General features: G+C 48.8%; 1 protein-coding gene across 1 annotated transcript in view; it reads left to right on the forward strand.

Annotated features, from left to right (window-relative positions):
• LOXL2 (lysyl oxidase like 2) overlaps positions 1–19655 on the forward strand; it is a 100578-nt gene that overhangs the window by 66317 nt on the left and 14606 nt on the right. The window contains exons 7-9 of the mRNA XM_029202472.1: positions 33–184; positions 13460–13627; positions 15389–15554. Of these exons, the coding sequence (XP_029058305.1) occupies positions 33–184; positions 13460–13627; positions 15389–15554 (486 nt within the window). The remainder of the gene's footprint in view (positions 1–32; positions 185–13459; positions 13628–15388; positions 15555–19655) is intronic.

Raw genomic sequence — 19655 nt, forward strand, 5'->3', positions numbered from 1 at the left:
TTTCATAGCCTATGTGCATTTTCCATCCCCAGGGATAGGACCCATCCACCTCAATGAAATCGAGTGCACCGGGAATGAGAAGTCCATCATAGGCTGCAAGTTCAATGCTGAGTCTCAGGGCTGCAACCATGAAGAAGATGCTGGTGTGAGATGTAACATCCCCGCCATGGGCTTCCAGAAAAGGGTAAGGAGCCTGGACTCCCAGAGGGAACTCTGTTATATTTTGGTCACTGAAGCCCCAGAAAATGTAGACCAGATGGCCTCAGGCTAAAGCTTTCCAACAGGTGGTAGAAGGGTGCTCTGATGATGAGCTCAGAAAGTTGTCAGGCTCTGCGGCTCTCACTGTTGGTGACCATCACCTGGCCTTGGCGGAGGAGCGAGATGCAGAGACACATGGATGAGCTCTACTGGCCTTACTGGCAGATGCTGGGGATCCACTGTGCGCCACGCCCTGCACTGGGGCTGGACATACAGGGTGATTGTAACTCAACCCTTCCTGCGAGGGATTCAAGGTCTACAGCACCTGTGGTGCCCTTGGCAAAAGCCCTTTCCAAGAACCCAGAGGAACCACATTACAGCAGGTCTGCGAATCACACAGATCTAAGCACAATACAGATAGTATCTGGGGACCGAAGACTGTATGTTGGCTTCCAGAGGGAAAGAAAAGGGAACCTTTACAGCGTTATGTCCGAGACACATCCCTCCCTTCCTGAGATGGGGTCTCTAAAAACCTGCATCGTGTCCCCTCGTGTGGGTGACCTTTCCCACAGGGGTAGCCAACGGGATGAACTCCTCTTTGCCAGGAGGTCGTCTATCCAATCCTACAAAAAGGCCCGGTAAACCCTATTTAATGCTCTTCACTAAACCGTGAATTTGGTACAGGGCTGGCACGTTGGAAGAACTTCTTGAAGGCTTATTTTTTAAATGAGCAAATGCAGACACATCAGGGTACAGAGTGGCTCCCCAGCCAGGTGCCTGCTCTGACAGTGATTCTTGACCTTGGCACCAGCATGTCAAAGGCACTACTGGATTGGTCAGCCACAACAGTTCACCGCCCAATGGGGCCAAAAATGTGAACCCAACAGCCCTCAGCCAAGCCAGGCATTTGCTTGGGGGTAAGCAGGAGCGTGGGCCACAGCCCCACAGCTGCAGGGAGGGCTTGCCGTCTGTAATTGCTGAGCAGCGTTCCAAGAAGGCCATAACAGAGCTGTAAAAGCTGACGTGCCAAGAGTCCCCGTGTGCTGGGACACCATTCTCTTCAGACAGATCGGACTTGGGTGGAATGGGGTTTTCAACACAAAGGAAAGACCTAGGCCAAAGAAAGTGAAGCTTTCTAGAAGGGTTTTATGGTGGGTGGAGCTGAGCTTGCCCATGTGGCCGGTCATGCCAGTGGGGGCACCACACTCACAGCACAAACAGCCCTCACCCTTTCATGGGCCCTCCAGGCTCTAAAAGATGAGCCCAGTGCTCAAGCACAGGGCATGGGAGAGTTGCACGCCTGGATCTGCCATTTCTATCCCCCGGGAAGGAAAAGAAGGATGTCACCTCTGAAAGAAATCCCTGTGGGCTGTATGAGCCATCTCCCATGGCAGTGGGCCAGGCTTCTGCAGGGCCTGCCTTGGGGCTCCCAAGGGCATTGGTAACGCCGCTGAGCAGAAAAATCAAGACTCCCAAGCTTTATCACTGTGTTAGTTTTCTGGGGCTGCCATAGCAAAATACCACAGACTGGGTGGCTTAAACAATAAAAATTGATATTCTCATAGTCTGGAGGCTGGAAGTCCAAGATCAAGGTGTCGGCAGGGTTGATTTCTCTCGAGGCCTCTCCCCTTGGCTTGCAGATGGCCGCCTTCTCACTGTGTCCTCACATGGCCTTTCCTCCGTGCACACACAACCCTGGTGACTCTTTCTCTTCTAAGGAAACCAGTCCTATTGGATTAGGGCCCATCCATATGATCTCATTTAACCTTAGTTACCTCTTGAAAGGCCCTATCTCCAAGTGAGTCACATTTGGACTAACATGGGGGTTAGGGCTTCAGCATATGAATTTGGGGGGTGACACAAGTCAGTTCCTGACAATCACGCACTAGCTGATTCCTTAATTAATCTCTTTAAGGGTTCAGTTTCTCCTCAGAAAATAAAGAGGTGAGAGAGGTGATTCCTAGCTTCCCTTCCAGCCCGCAGTTCATTAGGAAATTGACTTCTGTATTGAATGACTAATAAAACTCAGAGACTTGGAACCGGGTGGTTTTGTCCATCCAGCCACAGCAGAGCTGCGTTTCTTTCATTGCTGGGGTGAGACGCCAAGGCAGGGAGGCTCTGGGACTGGCAGGTGGGTTTACCAGGCGAGCTAATCCACGCAGGGGCCCTGGCACCTTTGCTGACCTCTAGTTCCCTTCTGAACTGTGAGCCTGGCCCTGACTGGGTAGCAGGACCAAGCCCACATGTGGAATGTGAGTTGGAGAATGCCCGTGCTTGCTTTCATGTTAACACCTGGGTTGCGTTACCTCACTTCCTACCCGCCACCTCCAAAAATAGGTGTGGGACTGGTGAACCACAACGTTATCAAAACACAGGGCGGCCTCACCATGCCCCACTGGCTGGAAGTGGGTGTTTTGTTTTCCCTATTCACGCTCAGAAAACTTCAGCTGCCTGCACTTCACTCCCTTCTTTCAAACCCCATACTGCTGCCACCGAGAATCAAAGGAATAGGAAAAAAGAAATACCTTGGGTTGTTTTTAAAAAAAACAGTGGAGGAGGATTGACCTCTCCTGGCATCCTTGAAAGGTAATGAGGTGGAGAGGGTGCAGGCCTGAGGCTCCTGGCTGACCCCGAGGCCTCTTGGGGTTCCACCAATGCTGGTAGAGTCAGAGCATTGAGCCAGGCTGCTTCCAGAATGGGACACCCAGGACAGGGGCCCTGGAAATAGAGAGTTGTGTCCTGGGCTGAATTTGAACTTCATGGCTGGCCTCTTTTGTTCCCTCCAGAGTTTTCTAGAAAATGAGAAAAGGCCTCCAATGCATCTTGAGGTGCCTGGATTCCTCCCGGGGTGATGGAACCCTGCTCCCTGTTATGGAGGCTGCTCCAGGCTTGCTTAGCCTTGGACGCACGGCCACAGCTTGGAGCTTTGGGAAGTGCTTCAAGGAGAGGCCCCAGCTCGCCACTGGTGACTCCAAGTTTTCCTTGCCCCGGCGTCAGTGTGCAGCCACATTCTTCAGCCAGAGCCTCTCAGACTTCTGTTGGCTCTAAAACCTAGGACAGGAACACATGGCCAACAAACTTTGGCTGCACAGGCAGTGCTGGACAAAGGACAGGGACCCTCCCAGAGAGAGCCCTTGAGACAGGAGCCTTCACACTGAGACTTAATCTTGGGGCCCCAGTGCTCTCTGGTAGTGGGACAAACTGTGAACTGTGGGTTCTTTAGGCTCCCCCATCTTCATCTTTCACTGACCTTGGGGCAACAAAATGAAGTCAGTTTTGGGACGCAGTGGCCTATGAAGGGGGTAGCGGAGGTAGCTATCAGCCCCCAGTGCAGTCAGTAACACAGGGCACAGTCCGTAGGGAGATAAAAAATAATGATAAACCCAATTAAAACTTATTCTGCTTTTTTTAAAAAATTTTATTATTTTTTTTGTACAGCAGGCTCTTATTAGTTACCCATTTTATACATATTAGTGTATATATGTCAGTCCCAATCTCCCCACCCCACCCCCGCCCCTTCCTCCCCTTGGTGTCCATACGTTTGTTATCTACATCTGTGCCTCTATTTCTGCCCTGCAAACCGGTTCATCTGTACCGTTTTTCTAAGTTCCACATATTGCGTTAGTATACGATATTTCTTTTTCTCTTTCTGACTTACTTCACTCTGTATGACAGTCTCTAGATCCATCCACGTCTCTACAAATGACCCAATTTCATTCCTTTTTATAGCTGTGTAATATTCCATTGTATATATGTACCACATCTTCTTTATCCATTCATCTGTCGATGGGCATGTAGGTTGCTTCCATGACCTGGCTATTGTAAATAGTGCTGCAATGAACATTGGGGTGCATGTGTCTTTTTGAATTATGGTTTTCTCTGGGTATATGCCCAGTAGTGGGATTGCTGGGTCACATGGTAATTCTATTTTTAGTTTTCTAATGACCCTCCATACTGTTCTCCATAGTGGCTGTATCAATTTACATTCCCACCAACAGTGGAAGAGGGTTCCCTTTTCTCCACACCCTCTCCAGCATTTGTTGTTTGTAGATTTTCTGATGATGCCCATTCTTACTGGTGTGAGGTGATACCTCATTGTAGTTTTGATTTGCATTTCTCTAATAACTAGTGATGTTGAGCAGCTTTTCAGTGCTTCTTGCCCATCTGTATATCTTCTTTGGAGAAATGTCTATCTAGGTCTTCTGCCCATTTTTGGATTGGGTTGTTTGTTTTTTTAATATTGAGCTGCATGAGCTGTTTATGTATTTTGGAGATTAATCCTTTGTCCGTTGATTCGTTTGCAAATATTTTCTCCCATTCTGAGGGTTGTCTTTTCGCCTTGTTTACAGTTTCCTTTCCTTTGCAAAAGCTTTTAAGTTTCATTAGGTCCCATTTGTTTATTTTTGGTTTTACTTCCATTACTGTAGGAGGTGGATCAAAAAAGATCTTTCTGTGATTTATGTCAAAGAATGTTCTTCCTATGTTTTCCTCTAAGAGTTTTATAGTGTCCGGTCTTATATTTAGGTCTCTAATCCATTTTGAGTTTATTTGTGTGTATGGTGTTAGGGAGTGTTCTAATTTCATTCTTTTATGTGTAGCTGCCCAGTTTTCCTAGCACCACTTATTGAAGAGACTGTCTTTTCTCCATTGTATATCCTTGCCTCCTTTGTCATAGATTAGTTGACCATAGGTGTGTGGGTTTATCTCTGAGCTTTCTATCCTGTTCCATTGATCTATATTTCTGTTTTTGTGCCTGTACCATATTGTCTTGATTACTGTAGTTTTGTAGTATAGTCTGAAATCAGGGAGTCTGATTCCTCCAGCTCCGTTTTTTTCCCTCAAGACTGCTTTGGCTATTCGGGGTCTTTTGTGTCTCCATACAAATTTTAAGATTTTTTGTTCTAGTTCTGTGAAAAATGTCATTGGTAATTTGATAGGGATTGCTTTGAAACTGTAGATTGCTTTGGATAGTATAGTCATTTTCACAATACTGATTCCTCCAATCCAGGAACATGGTATATCTCTCCATCTGTTTATATCATCTTTAATTTCTTTCATCAGTGTCTTATAGTTTCTGCATACAAGTCTTTTGTCTCCCTAGGTAGGTTTATTCCTAGGTATTTTATTCTTTTTGTTGCAGTTGTAAATGGGAGTGTTTCCTTAATTTCTCTTTCAGATTTTTCATCATTAGTGTATAGGAATGCCAGAGATTTCTGTGCACTAATTTTGTATCCTGCAACTTTACTAAATTCATTGATTAGCTCTAGTAGTTTTCTGGTGGCATCTTTAGGATTCTCTATATATAGTATCATGTCATCTGCAAAGAGTGACAGTTTTACTTCTTCTCTTCCAAGTTGTATTCCTTTTATTTCTTTCCTTCTCTGATTGCCATGGTTAGGACTTCCAAAACTATGTTGAATAACAGTGGCTAGAATGCACATCCTTGTCTGGTTCCTGATCTTCGAGGAAATGCTTCCAGTTTTTCACCATTGAGAATGGTGTTTGCTGTGGGTTTGTCATATATGGCCTTTATTATGTTGAGGTGGGTTCCCTCCATGCCCACTTTTGGAGAGGTTTTTTTTTTTTTTGTGGTACACGGGCCTCTCACTGTTGTGGCCTCTCCCGTTGCGGAGCACAGGCTCTGGACGCGCAGGCTCAGCGGCCATGGCTCACAGGCCCAGCCGCTCCGCAGCATGTGGGATCTTCCCGGACCGGGGCACGAACCCGTGTCCCCTGCATCGGCAGGTAGACTCTCAACCACTGCGCCACCAGGGAAGCCCCTCGGAGAGTTTTTATCATAAATGGGTGTTGAATTTTGTCAAAAGCTTTTTCTGCATCTACTGAGATGATCATATGGTTTTTATTCTTCCATGTTAATATGGTGTATCACATTGATTGATTTGCATATATTGAAGAATCCTTGCATCCCTGGGATAAATCCCACTTGATCATGGTGTGTGATTCTTTTAATGTGTTGTTGGATTCTGTTTGCTAGTACTTTGTTGAGGATTTTTGCATCTATATTCATCAGTGATATGGGTCTGTAATTCTCTTTTTTTGTAGTATCTTCGTCTGGTTTTGGCATCAGGGTAATGGTGGCCTCATACAATGAGTTTGGGAGTTTTCCTTCCTCTGCAATTTTTTGAAAGCATTTGAGAAGGATGGGTGTTAGCTCTTCTCTAAATGTTTGATGGAATTCACCTGTGAAGCCGTCTGATCCTGGAGTTTTGTTTGCTGGAAGATTTTTAATCACAGTTTCAATTTCATTACTTGTGATTGGTCAGTTCATATTTTCTGTTTCTTCCTGGTTCAGTCCTGGAAGGTTATACCTTTCTAAGAGTTTGTCTATTTCTCCCAGGATGTCCATTTTATTGGCATAGGGTTGCTTGTAGCAGTCTCTTAGGATGCTTTGTATTTCTGCAGTGTCTGTTGTAACTTCTCCTTTTTCATTGATTTGAGTCCTCTCCCTCTTTTTCTTGATGAGTCTGGCTAATGGTTTATTTATTTTGTTTACCTTCTCAAAGAACCAGCTTTTAGTTTTATTGATCTTTGTTATTGTTTTCTTTGTTTCTATTTCATTTATTTCTGCTCTGATCTTTATGATTACTTTCCTTCTACTAACTTTGGGTTTTGTTTGTTCTTCTTTCTCTAGTTCCTTTAGGTGTAAGATTAGATTGTTTATTTGAGATTTTTCTTGTTTCTTGAGGTAGGCTTGTATTGCTATAACCTTCCCTCTTAGAACTGCTTTTGCTGCATCCCATAGGTTTTGGATAGTCGTGTTTTCATTGTCATTTGTCTCTAGGTATTTTTTGATTTCCTCTTTGATTTCTTCAGTGATCTCTTGGTTATTTAGTAGTGTATTGTTTAGCCTCCATGTGTTTGTGTATTTTACCTTTCTTTTCCCCTGTAATTGATTTCTAATCTCATAGCGTTGTGGTCAGAAAAGATGCTTGATATGATTTCAGTTTTCTTAAATTACTGAGGCTTGATTTCTGACCCAAGATGTGATCTATCCTGGAGAATGTTCGTGCACACTTGAGAAGAAAGTGTAATCTGCTGTTTTTGGATGGAACGTCCTATAAATATCAATTAAATCTATCTGGTCTATTGTGTCATTTAAAGCTTGTGTTTCCTTATTAATTTTCTGTTTGGATGATCTGTCCATTGGTGTAAGTGAGGTGTTAAAGTCCCCACTATTATTGTGTTACGGTCGATTTCCTCTTTTATAGCTGTTAGCAGTTGCCTTATGTATTGAGGTGCTCCTATGTTGGGCGCATATATATTTATAATTGTTATATCTTCTTCTTGGCTTGATCCCTTGATCTGTGTAGTGCCCTTCCTTGTCTCTTGTAACATTCTTTATTTTAAAGTCTATTTTAACTGATATGAGTATTGCTACTCCAGCTTTCTTTTGATTTCCATTTGCAAAGAATATCTTCTTCCATCCCCTCACTTTCAGACTCTATGTGTCCCTGTGTCTGAAGTGGGTCTCTTCAGTAGACAGCATATAGATGGGTCTTGTTCTTGTATCCATTGAGCGAGCCTGTGTCTTTTGGTTGGAGCATTGAATCCTTTCATGTTTAAGGTAATTATCGATATGTATGTTCCTATTACCATTTTCTTAATTGTTATGGGTTTGCTTTTTTTTTTTTTTAGTTTTATTTATTTATGGCTGTGTTGGGTCTTCATTTCCGTGCGAGGGCTTTCTCCAGTTGCGGCAAGTGGGGGCCACTCTTCATCGCGGTGCGCGGGCCTCTCACTACTGCGGCCTCCCCCGTTGCAGAGCACAGGCTCCAGACGCGCAGGCTCAGTGGGTTTGTTTTTGTAGGTCCTTTTCTTCTCTTGTGTTTCCCACTTAGTGAAGTTCCTTTTGATTTGTTGAAGAGCTCGTTTGGTGGTGCTTAATTCTCTTAGCTTTTGCTTGTCTGTAAAGCTTTTGATTTCTCCGTCGAATCTAAATGAGATCCTTGTGGGGTAGAGTAATCTTGGTTGTAGGTTCTTCCCTTTCATCACTTTAAATATATCATGCCCTCCCTTCTGGCTTGTAGAGTTTCTGCTGAGAAATCAGCTGTTAACCTTATGGGAGTTCCCTTGTATGTTATTTGTTGTTTTTCCCTTGTTGCTTTCAATAATTTTTCTTTGTCTTTAATTTCTGTCAATTTGATTACTATGTGTCTTGGCATGTTCCTCCTTGGGTTTATCCTGCCTGGGACTCTCTGTGCTTCCTGGACTTGGGTGGCTATTTCCTTTCCCAATGTAGGGAAGTTTTCGACTATAATCTCTTCAAATATTTTCTCGGGTCCTTTCTCTCTCTCTTCTCCTTCTGGGACCCCTATAATGTGAATGTTGTTGTGTTTAATGTTGTCCCAGAGGTCTCTTAGGCTGTCTTCATTTCTTTTTTTTTTTTTATTCTGTTCCGCAGCAGTGAATTCCACCATTCTGTCTCCAGGTCACTTATCCGTTCTTCTGCCTCAGTTATTCTACTGTTGATTCCTTCTAGTGTATTTTTCATTTGTTATTGTATTGTTCGTCTCTGTTTGTTTGTTTTTTAATTCTTCTAGGTCTTTGTTAAACATTTCTTGCATCTTCTCGATCTTTGCTTCCACTCTTTTTCCAACGTCCTGGATCATCTTCACTACCATTATTCTGAATTCTTTTTCTGTAAGGTTTCCTGTCTCTGCTTCATTTAGTTGTTTTTCTGGGGTTTTACCTTGTTCCTTCATCTGGTACATAGCCCTCTGCCTTTTCATCTTGTCTATCTTTCTGTGAATGTGTTTTTTGTTCCACAGGCTGCAGGATTGTAGTTCTTGCTTCTGCTTTCTGCCGTCTGGTGGATGAGGCTATCTAAGAGGCTTGTGCAAGTTTCCTGATGGGAGGGACTGGTGGTGGATAGAGCTGGCTGTTGCTCTGGTAGGCAGAGCTCAGTAAAACTTTAATCCACTTGTCTGCTAATGGGTGGGGCTGGGTTCCCTCCCTGTTGGTTGTTTGGCCTGAGGTGACCCAACACTGGAGCCTACACAGCTCTTTGGTGGGGCTAATGGTGGACTCTGGGAGGACTCACGCCAAGGAGTACTTCCCAAATCTTCTGCTGGCAGTGTCCTTGTCCTCAGAGTGAGACACAGCCACCCCCCCACACACACACCGCCTCTGTAGGAGACCCTCCAACACTAGCAGGTAGGTCTGGTTCAGTCTCCAAGGGGTCACTGCTCCTTCCCCTGGGTCCCACACTACTTTGTGTGTGCCCTCCAAGAGTGGAGTCTCTGTTTCCCCCAGTCCTGTCAAAGTCCTGCAATCAAGTCCCACTAGACTTTGAAGTCTGAATCCCTAGGAATTCCTCCTCCCGTTGCCGGACCCCCGGGTTGGGAAGCCTGACGTGGGGCTCAGAACCTTCACTCCAGTGGGTGGACTTCTGTGGAATTGTTCTCCAGTTTGTGTGTCACCCACCCAGCAGTTATGGGATTTGATTTTATTGTAATTGCGCCCCTCCTACCATCTCATTGCGGCTTCTCCTTTGTCTTTGGATGTGGGGTATCTTTTCTGGTGATTTCCAGTGTCTTCCTGTCAATGATTGTTCAGCAGTTAGCTGTGATTCCGGTGCTCTCGCGAGAGGGAGTGAGAGCACGTCCTTCTACTCCGACATCTTGAACCGATCGTCATTCTGCTTTTAATCATCACCGCCCACTGGCGTTCCGAACTTCAGTGCCAGCCTGGCCCACGGGAGGGGTCCTCACTCACGGCCTCCACCTCCCCAGGGTGCATCCCTGTGCCGGCCTGCAGCTTCACCAGGCTCGGCGGTGAGATTCTAGAAAGGGGAAAGGACTTGGACCTCCCAAAGAGAAGGGAGGCTCAAGGCTCCTAAATCAGGACACAAGCTGTTAGAGGGCTCAGCCTGAGGCCGAGAGGAGAGGCCTGCGGTCGCCGTCACAGTCCCCACTGTCTGTCTATCCAGGACACAGAGTGTCCTCGGGCCAGGAGGCCGGAGACTCAGGGGGCCAGGCGGGTGGGGAGAGGGGACATGCGTGGGGGGCTGGCAGACCGCTCCTTGCCAAGGCTGTAGCCACTCAGAGGCGACCGGAGATGGTTTGCACAAGGCACAAAATTAGGTGCCTTAGTGAGTATCCTAAACCTCAGGGCTCAGTCTGACCCCAGTGGACAGGAAAGGCCTCAGAACATAAGCCCAGGCTTCAGAGCCCCAACCTCCCAGCAGCAGTGCTCCATTCTCCATCCTGACTGTGAGTCGGTCCCCAGTTCTGGCTTGGTGGTCCCTGCTTTGGGACAAAAGCATCCCTGGAGAAGGGGGCTTACATGCATGGTTTGGAGGTGGTCTAGCATGATGGTTAAGAGACACTTACTGTATCTGAGACTCTACTTTCTCATCTGTGAAATTTGGATGACATGGTACTGCTGCCTCCTAGGGGTGCTGTGAGGACCGAATGTCCATAAAGGGCTTGCATAGGGCCTCTAGAGACACGATAAGTGCTCTGAAAGTCTGCCTGTGAATTTCCCAGCACTGAGCACTGGGCCTGTCATATAGTAAACGCTCAATAAATACCGGATGAATGAATGGATCCTGTGAACTATGCACAATTCATTTCATCTCTCAGAAGGTGCCAGCATTACCGGCAGAGTTCAGTTATCACATAAAGGAAGCATATGGTAAAATACAGGCCTGTATTAGGACTCAAATAAACAGAGGGGATGGCTTGAAGTTACCTCTAGAGACATCCCGGATGGGTTGAAGGCGCACCCTGCCCAAGGGCTGCTGGCCTTCCCCTGCATGTTGGAGCTGGGTGACTTGCCCCCTGCTGAACTTCGGGCCCTTCTAGGACTTCCTTTGTTTTTTTTTTTTTATGCGGGCCTCTCACTGTTGTGGCCTCTCCCGTTGCGGAGCACAGGCTCCAGACGCGCAGGCTCGGCGGCCATGGCTCACGGGCCCAGCTGCTCTGCGGCATGTGGGATCCTCCCGGACCGGGGCACGAACCCGTGTCCCCTGCATCGGCAGGCGGACTCTCAACCGCTGCGCCACCAGGGAAGCCCTTCTTCTAGGACTTTCTTGATGGCTCTTCCCATCTTACCTGTTTGTGTTTTTACATAGATCCAAAGATATGTTAGTCATGGTTGATGTACAATGCATATCCGGTGTCCAGTGTCCAGCTTCTTCGGGGTTTCCTTCAACCCAGAGACACCCAGGAAGACAAATGTCATCCTCCCGAAGGCCAGCCCCCTTCCTGCCTGCTCTGACCTCTTCTAGCTCCCCTGAAGAGAGGCTTGCTTTCTGCTGGGACTCCCACCCTAACGATGATCATTGCTGTGAGGATGTCTGATAGCTCTTGGCACTCACTTGGTGCCAGGCCTTGTTTGAGCACTTTACATGAACTACCTCATTTATGCATCCGCTCGACAACCGTGGCAGGTAGATCGAGTATCATGTCTGCCCTCGGCTTGTCTGTTTGTCGGCTGACCTCGGTGACCCTCCCAGCCCCTAAGAATTACGACCTGTGACTGAGGTGTCGTGCCGTTGCTAAGGATGGGCAAACAAACAGCTGAGGATTCCTGGAAGTGTTATACCTTATCTCAAAGGAATGAATTGTTAGAAGCATAAAGGAAAGCAGGGTAAGGTATCTGGATGAAAGGCTGCAGTTTCAGAACCCTTCCCCAAATTCCAGATCTCCCCGCTTGGGCTCACTTAAGTTGGTCCACGTTTTCACTCCGTAAGACTGATCGTGTATTCATCCATTCCAAAAACAGTCTTGGCATACACCTAACATGTGGGAGGTGCTGTCTTAGTTATTGATCACCCAGTAAACCAGACAAATACAGCTCTGCTCTTCGGTACTTAAAATCTAGCAGAGGAGACAGACGTTAAATTGTGAATTAGCTTAACTATACTTATCAAGAAGGCTAGGAAGGAGATGTAGAGGGAGTGATAGACTGTGTAAGTGGGCACTGACCCCCATCGGAGGGAAGCGCCGTTGGGTCTAGGATTGGAAAGATGAGTGGGACCAGCCAGGCCAAAGGGCCTCTGTATATAATAGGCTTCAGTGTGAAATGAGACTTACTGTGTGACATGGTCAAGACAGTTAGGTAGCCATGGAAACTGAACGAAGGCCGTGCCCTTGGAGGTCGGAGAACAGGGAGGAGAGAGACACGCGATTAGGATGAAGAGAGGAGTAGTGGGGCAATGGGAAACCATGGACGTGTTCTAGGGGAGGGATGCGCTTGGGTGTTTTTCAAATGTCACTCTGGCCTCTGCGTGGAGAATGGGTCAGTGAAGGCAAGAGGAGAGGCAACAGGAGGTGAGGAGGGCTGGTTCAGGTGAGAGGTGACGGTGCCTGGGACGAGAGGGTAAGGATGGATGGAGCTGGAGTCCAGGAGGAGGGCACGTCGGAGAGAGACTTGGGAGATAAAATCTACGGAGGAAGATTCTGACGGGATGTGGGGGGGTGAGAGAGAAGGCGATGCTGAGGATCGCACCCAGATTTCTGGCTTGTCTAACGGAATAGATCCGGGATCGGCAAACTACAGCTTGCAGTCCAGACCCATCCCTCTGCCTAGTTTTGTATATATGGCTTTATGGGCACACAGATGTGTCCTATCATTTACATATTGTGATGGCTGCTTTCACGCTACACGGTGTGCTGCCCCTGGGACAGATGGTAGTGGCTTTAGCTGAAATAGGGAACGAGGGGGAGGTAGAGCACAGCTTTAGGTGGAGAGAGAAAAGAGGACAAGTTAGATCTGGGGTCTCCGAGGTGCCCGGTGGGACAGGCAGCTGGCTGTATGGGTCTCAGAAGAGAGTTCTGCGGGGGAGGACAGCAGGGGACGCTGTGGGAGGAGATGGCATCAGGACCTGGAACCTGGGGGCAGGAGGTGTGGCGAGGAGAAAAGGGTCCAGGAAGGAGTCAGGGGATTCTACCGTTTTAAGGCCTCTTGCTGCATCCTTCCAAGTGTCTGATCTAAGAGCAGCCCCCCTGGTGGGCACATGGGCAGCAGAAGCAGATTCTGCTGTGCTGCTCAGAGGGATCAGTGCACAGGCTTCTAGGGCACCAGGATGCCTGCGGTGGGGTGGGGGAGGGGGACCGAATACAGAAGACCATGCTGGGCACGATGCCTGCGGCACACAGTAGGCTCTCAGCGATGCTGCGGGATCTGTGTCGCAGGCAGGACCCCCTGCCTTGGGGAAATTGGGACTGAGGGCAGTACGGAGGGGCATCAACCTGCCTTCCCCTCGTGGCGATCTTGCCTTCCTTTCTCTCCACAGCTGCGCCTGAACGGGGGCCGAAACCCCTATGAGGGCCGAGTGGAGGTGCTGGTGGAGAGGAACGGGTCCCTCGTGTGGGGGACAGTGTGCGGCGAGAACTGGGGCATCGTGGAGGCCATGGTGGTCTGCCGGCAGCTGGGCCTGGGGTTTGCCAGCAACGCCTTCCAGGTGAGAAATCCTTGAGGGCCTTGAACCCTCCATCCAGTCTGATCCTGCCCATCTCTCGTCAGTCCCCATCTTCCATGAGCCCCAGGAGACAGACAGCCATGGACTCTGAGGAAGAGCCTTATCCCGGCTCCCACGCTGCTCTCCACAGCCCTGAGTCCTTGGGTGGGTCACGTGCTCTCTGGACTCTGGTTTCACGGTCTCAGCTCTGCGTGCTGGGATTCGCACTGTGCCAAGGGCTCCTCCCGGGCCATCCCGATGTGCCTTTTGCAGACGGAAGCCACTCAGTCCTGTGGGGCAGTGAAGACCGCCCAGCCCAACCCCCCAGACGCCTTAGCTCACCCGGAACATGCTTCCCCACGGTGTCCACGTCCAGGCATCCTCTCCGTGGTTGGCTGGTAAATCCCCAAGCCTTGTCCAGGGCCCTTTCACAGCCACTGCACCCTCCTCCCCGCCGGCCCTTCCTTACAGAGAGGGACTCAGCTGAGGGCATTTAAGCTCCTGCCCCTATCAGAAGAAAGACAAAATCATTGCTTTCTGGACCCCATCCTATGGGGGAACATTGTCAGAAAGAGGCTGGGGGCCGGAGAAGCAGGAGCCGGGAGGCTCCGGGTCTGTTCCCAACCAGAGCCCTACCAGCCGGCTGCGCAATGATCTGGGGCAAAGCGGCCACCCTTCTATGCCTCCCCGTGACATGCAATGAAGAGTCCCAGGTCCTCAATATCCTGGCTCTAAACACTCTCCTTCAGCTTCTCCCAGAACAAGAAAATGTCTGAAGCTCCCCCATCCTGCTTTGCTAACCCTGATTTCAGCCCCTGTGCCCAGGTGGCCTGCTCGGGGAAGGGGTTTCTTAGGAAGGGACGTGGGAGAACTCAGGCAGCCTTGCTGAGCCTGACTGCTTGCTGGGGGCTGCCCAGGGCCCAGGGTAGGTGCTGGGCATCCAGAAGGGGTAGGCCTCTGGTACCCGGGGCCCTCTGGGAGCCTGGCTTCGCAGGGCCATGTAATGTTTCTGCTAATACTGCTTATGACAAGCTAGGGTGCTCTCCGGTTCTTCAAGGAGAGTCGAAAAACAGTGCTCATTACAACAGAGTGGCTGTCCAGCTGTTTTTGTTCCCCCGTCGGCTCGTTCCTAAGACACCTGGGCCTCACAGCTGAGGCTGTGAACGGGCCTGCCCCTGATACCAGTCCCAGATCTGTCCCTGATTGCAAGCCCTATCCCTTCCCGAGGCCCCAGTTTTCTCTCTAGAGGATAAGGGTGTGTAGTCAGGTTCATTAGAGAAACAGAACCAATGAGATTTATGAACATGGAACTAACTATTGACATATGTGAATAGATTTCTTCTCTCCTGCCAATTCTGATCAATTGGCAGTGTATTCCTGGAGCACTGTGTTGAGAAGGATTCTGAGAGCACAGTCAGGCTTAGAGGAGAGTGCTGTGATTGATTAGTAATGTCTGCCCCCGGCTCAGGGAGAGGGAGTGGGCAGCCTGAGCTGCCATTCCTGACACACAACATTGAACACGCCCTTAGCTGTGCTTTCCAGAAGGGGGGAGGGGCAGAATCCAGTGTGAGGGTCTCACTCGCACCGCCACCAACAGACTGCATGACTTGGGTAAGTGACTCTTTGTGCCTTGGCTGTCTCCATCTGAATAATGGGATCATAAAGGCTTGGGACTTTTGTGAGGCTGAAATTTGATAGAATATGGGAAAATGACAATTCTAGGTGACGTACTGCCCATTTTGTTGTTGTTGTTGATTCATCCAGGACACCTGGTATTGGCACGGAAATATCAACGCCAACAAGGTGGTCATGAGCGGAGTGAAGTGCTCAGGAACAGAGCTGTCCCTGGCGCACTGCCGCCACGATGGAGAGGACTTGGCCTGCCCCGAGGGCGGGGTGCAGCACGGGGCTGGAGTTGCCTGCTCAGAAAGTGAGAGCTCCTGGGTGTCATAGCCCACCCTCCCTGCCAGGCTCCAGTAGGGGATCAGAGTCTCACTGATTATTCCTTGCAAGGCTCTGAGGCATCTGTTATGAGCCGAGCAAAAGAGGAAAGCAGAGATGGATTCTTGTTAAGTGGAAGAGTCGGGGCCAAGAGGAACTACCCACACCCGCAACCTGGAATCTTGCCCGATGACAGTGGAGAGGAAGGCAGGAGGGAGGACTTGGGAGTCTAGGAGCCTTGGGTTCAAAGGCCGGGTCACTGTAGATTATTTAAGTGGCCTTAGGCGAATTTAGTGACTAAGAACTTGTTCTTCTGGGGAACATGCTTCTGGGTTAACAGGTGAAGCACACGCTAAGTGCTTGGTGAGTGTCAGCTTCCTTCCTTCCGCCCTGCTCCACACATAATTTCCTGGGACTTCCGGGACTTCCCTGGCGGTTCAGTGGTTAAGACTCCATGCTCCCAATGCAAGGGGCACGGGTTCGATCCCTGGTCAGGGAACTAAGATCCCGCATGCTGTGTGCGGTGTGGCCAAAAGAAAAAGAAAAAGAAAGATCATTTCCTGCCTGTTTTCACACCCTGGGGGTGATTTAGCCTCCTGGTGACTCCCTGGGAATCCTAGAGAGCTTGACAATATAGAAGGGAAGCCCATCCCACCCCTCCCCCACCCCTCCCCCACCCCAGCCAGGATTCAGAATGACCATCTCAGTATGTTCCCTTCCATGCTGAGAGGACCCATTGACAGCACTGCAGGCATGTTATTCTCTGGATCCCCCCGTCCTTGCCTTATCATATGATTCCCTTGTGAATCTGGGAGGTAGGAGAGGCCTGGAGTCTGGCCAGAGAACTCCAGACCAGACCCTGCCTGCCACTGTTCGCTGATCTTGGCAAAGTTAGTTAACTGCTGTAGTCCACAGTCTTTGTTGTTTTTCCTAGAAACTGGAAATTAGATTGTTGTTGTGACAACAAACACACACAAGCACTTAAGAAACAGTGATGCGCTGTTGTTTACCAACACGGAGAGCTAGGGAGAAGATTAAACTTGAACTCAGTCACTTCTCCCATCAACCCCTTTTAGACCCACTCAGCATCTCCTAACCCTTGTAAGGCAGGACTCTCAACTCCAGTGCGAGCTTCTCTGGGCAGACGTCATAAGCTGTCGCATCCTGTCTGAGAGGAGGGAGTGAAGTGACCACCCTTATCAGCCCTCCAAGGGGAGAGCATCCAAGCAAAGTGGTCTCACCCCCATCAGGAGACTTTTCTTAGCTTAATGATTTATTTATATTTATAATATATCATTTTTTCCAAAAGGAAATTAAGCTAATGTAAACCTAAATAAAATTCAAGGTAGCATAAGATTAAAGCAGATTTTTAAAAATGTAGGTATTGGCTCAAAATGGTGCCGAGAGAGGTTAATAAAAAATAAGTACTATACAGTCCTATACATTTACTGCTATAGACTCATATACATTTACTATTGTAATTATACAGTGAGCTTCCTAGCAGCCAAAGGGAAGAGGGAAAACTGGTCATTAATATAATTCACAGTGTGCAATAGAAACAAACCCATGAGTCAAAGAGAAGTCCACTATTCTAGATACTGAGATCAAAAGGAACTTCTCATTATGGGACTGAGAGTTATGAGATCAACAATGCCCGCCATATCCTCACGGCAGACAAAAATTGACTTTCATGGGGCTATTGCTCAGAGAACCCCTCAGCTTGGACTGAAGGTATCAGTCAGAGTCTGCAGAGGGGCAAAAGTTATTGGGGCCAGGAACACTGATCTGGCTTAATACTTTATTCAGAAAGAGAAAGTATATTCTTCAGGCAACCCTTTGTAATTACTTTTTCTCATCCAACCAGTTACATCCTAAACCTGGAAGTTCTCCCTGATATCACTCTGTCTTCCTCATCATACCCCCCAGAGTCGAGCCATCTGGATTTTTACCTTTCCATAGTTTCTCAACTCCCTTTACCTTCTTGCATCCCACTGTCCATCCTCTACACCGAGTTACCACAGAGGCTCCTCCCTGGGACCTCCCATTGCTTCCCTTCCCTGAAGCCAGGGTCAGTGCTGGTCCCCCGCTTGTGCTGCCTCATGTTCCAGCCCCGTGCAAGCTTTCCCAGCGACTTAAGTGAACGCAGGGTCTTGCACAGGCACGTGTTGTCCAGCCTCATATCAAGCCGCCTTCCCTGCCTACCCCTCCTCAGTACACGCAGGCCTTGGTCCTCCTTCATGCCTCAGGGGCCTGGCATGTGCTACTGAGATTAGCATCGTAGAGCAGTTCCCTCTAGCCTCTGCTCATCCTCCATGGAACAACTAAAATGCAACTGCCTCCAAGGAAGTCTTTCCTGACCCCTCTCCCCAGATTGGGTCCCCTGCTGTAATGCCCAAAACGCCGCGTATTTCTCCTTCGAGCTCTGGTCACAATTATTATTAAGTAATTAATGTGTGCTCTATCAGTCTCTCCTGCCATAATATAAGATGTTCCTTGTTAGCACTGTCCAGAGAGGCTAGCGCGGTGCTCATTGTAATACTTGATAGACGGGTGGATGAGTGCATGCCTCGGATGAGCTTCTGGAGGATGTTTTGGGTGTTAGGGAGGTCAAGGCCCCATTCCATGGCAGGTGCTGAAAGCCAGCTACTGGCTAAGTTAGGCCGTGTTACCTTAAGACTCCTGAGCTGGAGGGAGGGCTGGCCTCCTCTCGGAAAGAGGAGGGGCCGGTGGAGACCCCTCTGCCCAGCTCAGAGGGAAGCTGAGGGGCTGTCCAGTGAGTACTGACTAGTGTACAGACAATGAATAAGAGACCACAACACCCTCAGAAAAGGTGCCGGGCTTCCCTGGTGGCGCAGTGGTTGAGAGTCCGCCTGCTGATGCAGGGGACGCAGGTTCGTGCCCCGGTCCGGGAAGATCCCACATGCCGTAGAGCAGCTGGGCCTGTGAGCCATGGCCGCTGAGCCTGCGCGTCCGGAGCCTGTGCTCCGCAACGGGAGAGGCCACAACAGGGAGAGGCCCGCGTACCGCAAAAAAAAAAAAAAAAAAAAAAAAAAGGTGTGCCCAGGACACAGTGCCAGCAATGCTGCATCCCGGTCTGTGCCCTCCAAGAGGAAATCGTTCTCAGCAGATGGGAGCCTCCCTACCCCTCATCCCATTTGAGTGCCCTTTCACTCCCCTGTGGTTCCACACCCAGTCCCTGCAGGTAGGTTTGCTCTCTAGAGGCGGCGGGGCCCCATCACTGAAAATCTGCTGGGCTCCATGTGCAGCCTGGGGACCATGGGAAGGAGATGCAGACAAGCGAGGAGTGGTCCGGGCATTGGTGAACTTGAGCGCAGCCAAGCTCACAGATGACACCCACTTCAGAAATTTACAAGCAACCTGTCAGGAAATAAAAGATGGATGGGTCTTGTAAATGATTCACGTACAACATTTTTGTGAATTGAAGTACACTAGAAATGTTCAATGCAATCTCACTTCTAAAGGGAAACTTACAGTTAATCCCTTGGTCAATACAGTCTCACTTTTAAAGGAAAAATTTAGTTAATCCTTTGGTAAAGAAGCTAATCCTTCTAATACAGTTGTTTAGCAAACATAGATTATAGCCATTGGTGATGGTTTTTTTTAACACCTGCTATGTGCAACACACTAATTGAGTAAGTCAGGCTTGTTTTGTTTTGTTTTTTAATTAATTTATTTAATTTATTTATTTTTGGCTGCGTTGGGTCTTCGTTGCTGCACGCGGGCTTTCTCTAGTTGCGGCGAGCGGCAGCTACTGTTCGTTGCGGTGCGTGGGCTTCTCATTGCAGTGGCTTCTCTTGTTGCGGAGCACAGGCTCTAGACGCGCGGGCTTCAGTAGTTGTGGTGCACCGTCTCAGTAGTTGTGGCTCGCAGGCTCTAGAGCTCAGGCTCAGTAGTTGTGGCACGCGGGCTTAGTTGCTCTGCGGTGTGTGGGATCTTCCCAGACCAGGGATCAAACCCGTGTCCCCTGCATTGGCAGGTGGATTCTTAACCACTGCGCCACCAGGGAAGTCCCCAAGCTTGTTTTAAAAGAGGTACCTGGGGGAGAACTCTCATGTAGAGCAACGAGTGC

This window comes from Monodon monoceros, unplaced genomic scaffold (genome assembly GCF_005190385.1).
Source record: "Monodon monoceros isolate NGI ecotype Baffin Bay Population unplaced genomic scaffold, NGI_Narwhal_1 Super_Scaffold_5, whole genome shotgun sequence".
Classification (NCBI taxonomy): Eukaryota; Metazoa; Chordata; class Mammalia; order Artiodactyla; family Monodontidae; genus Monodon; species Monodon monoceros.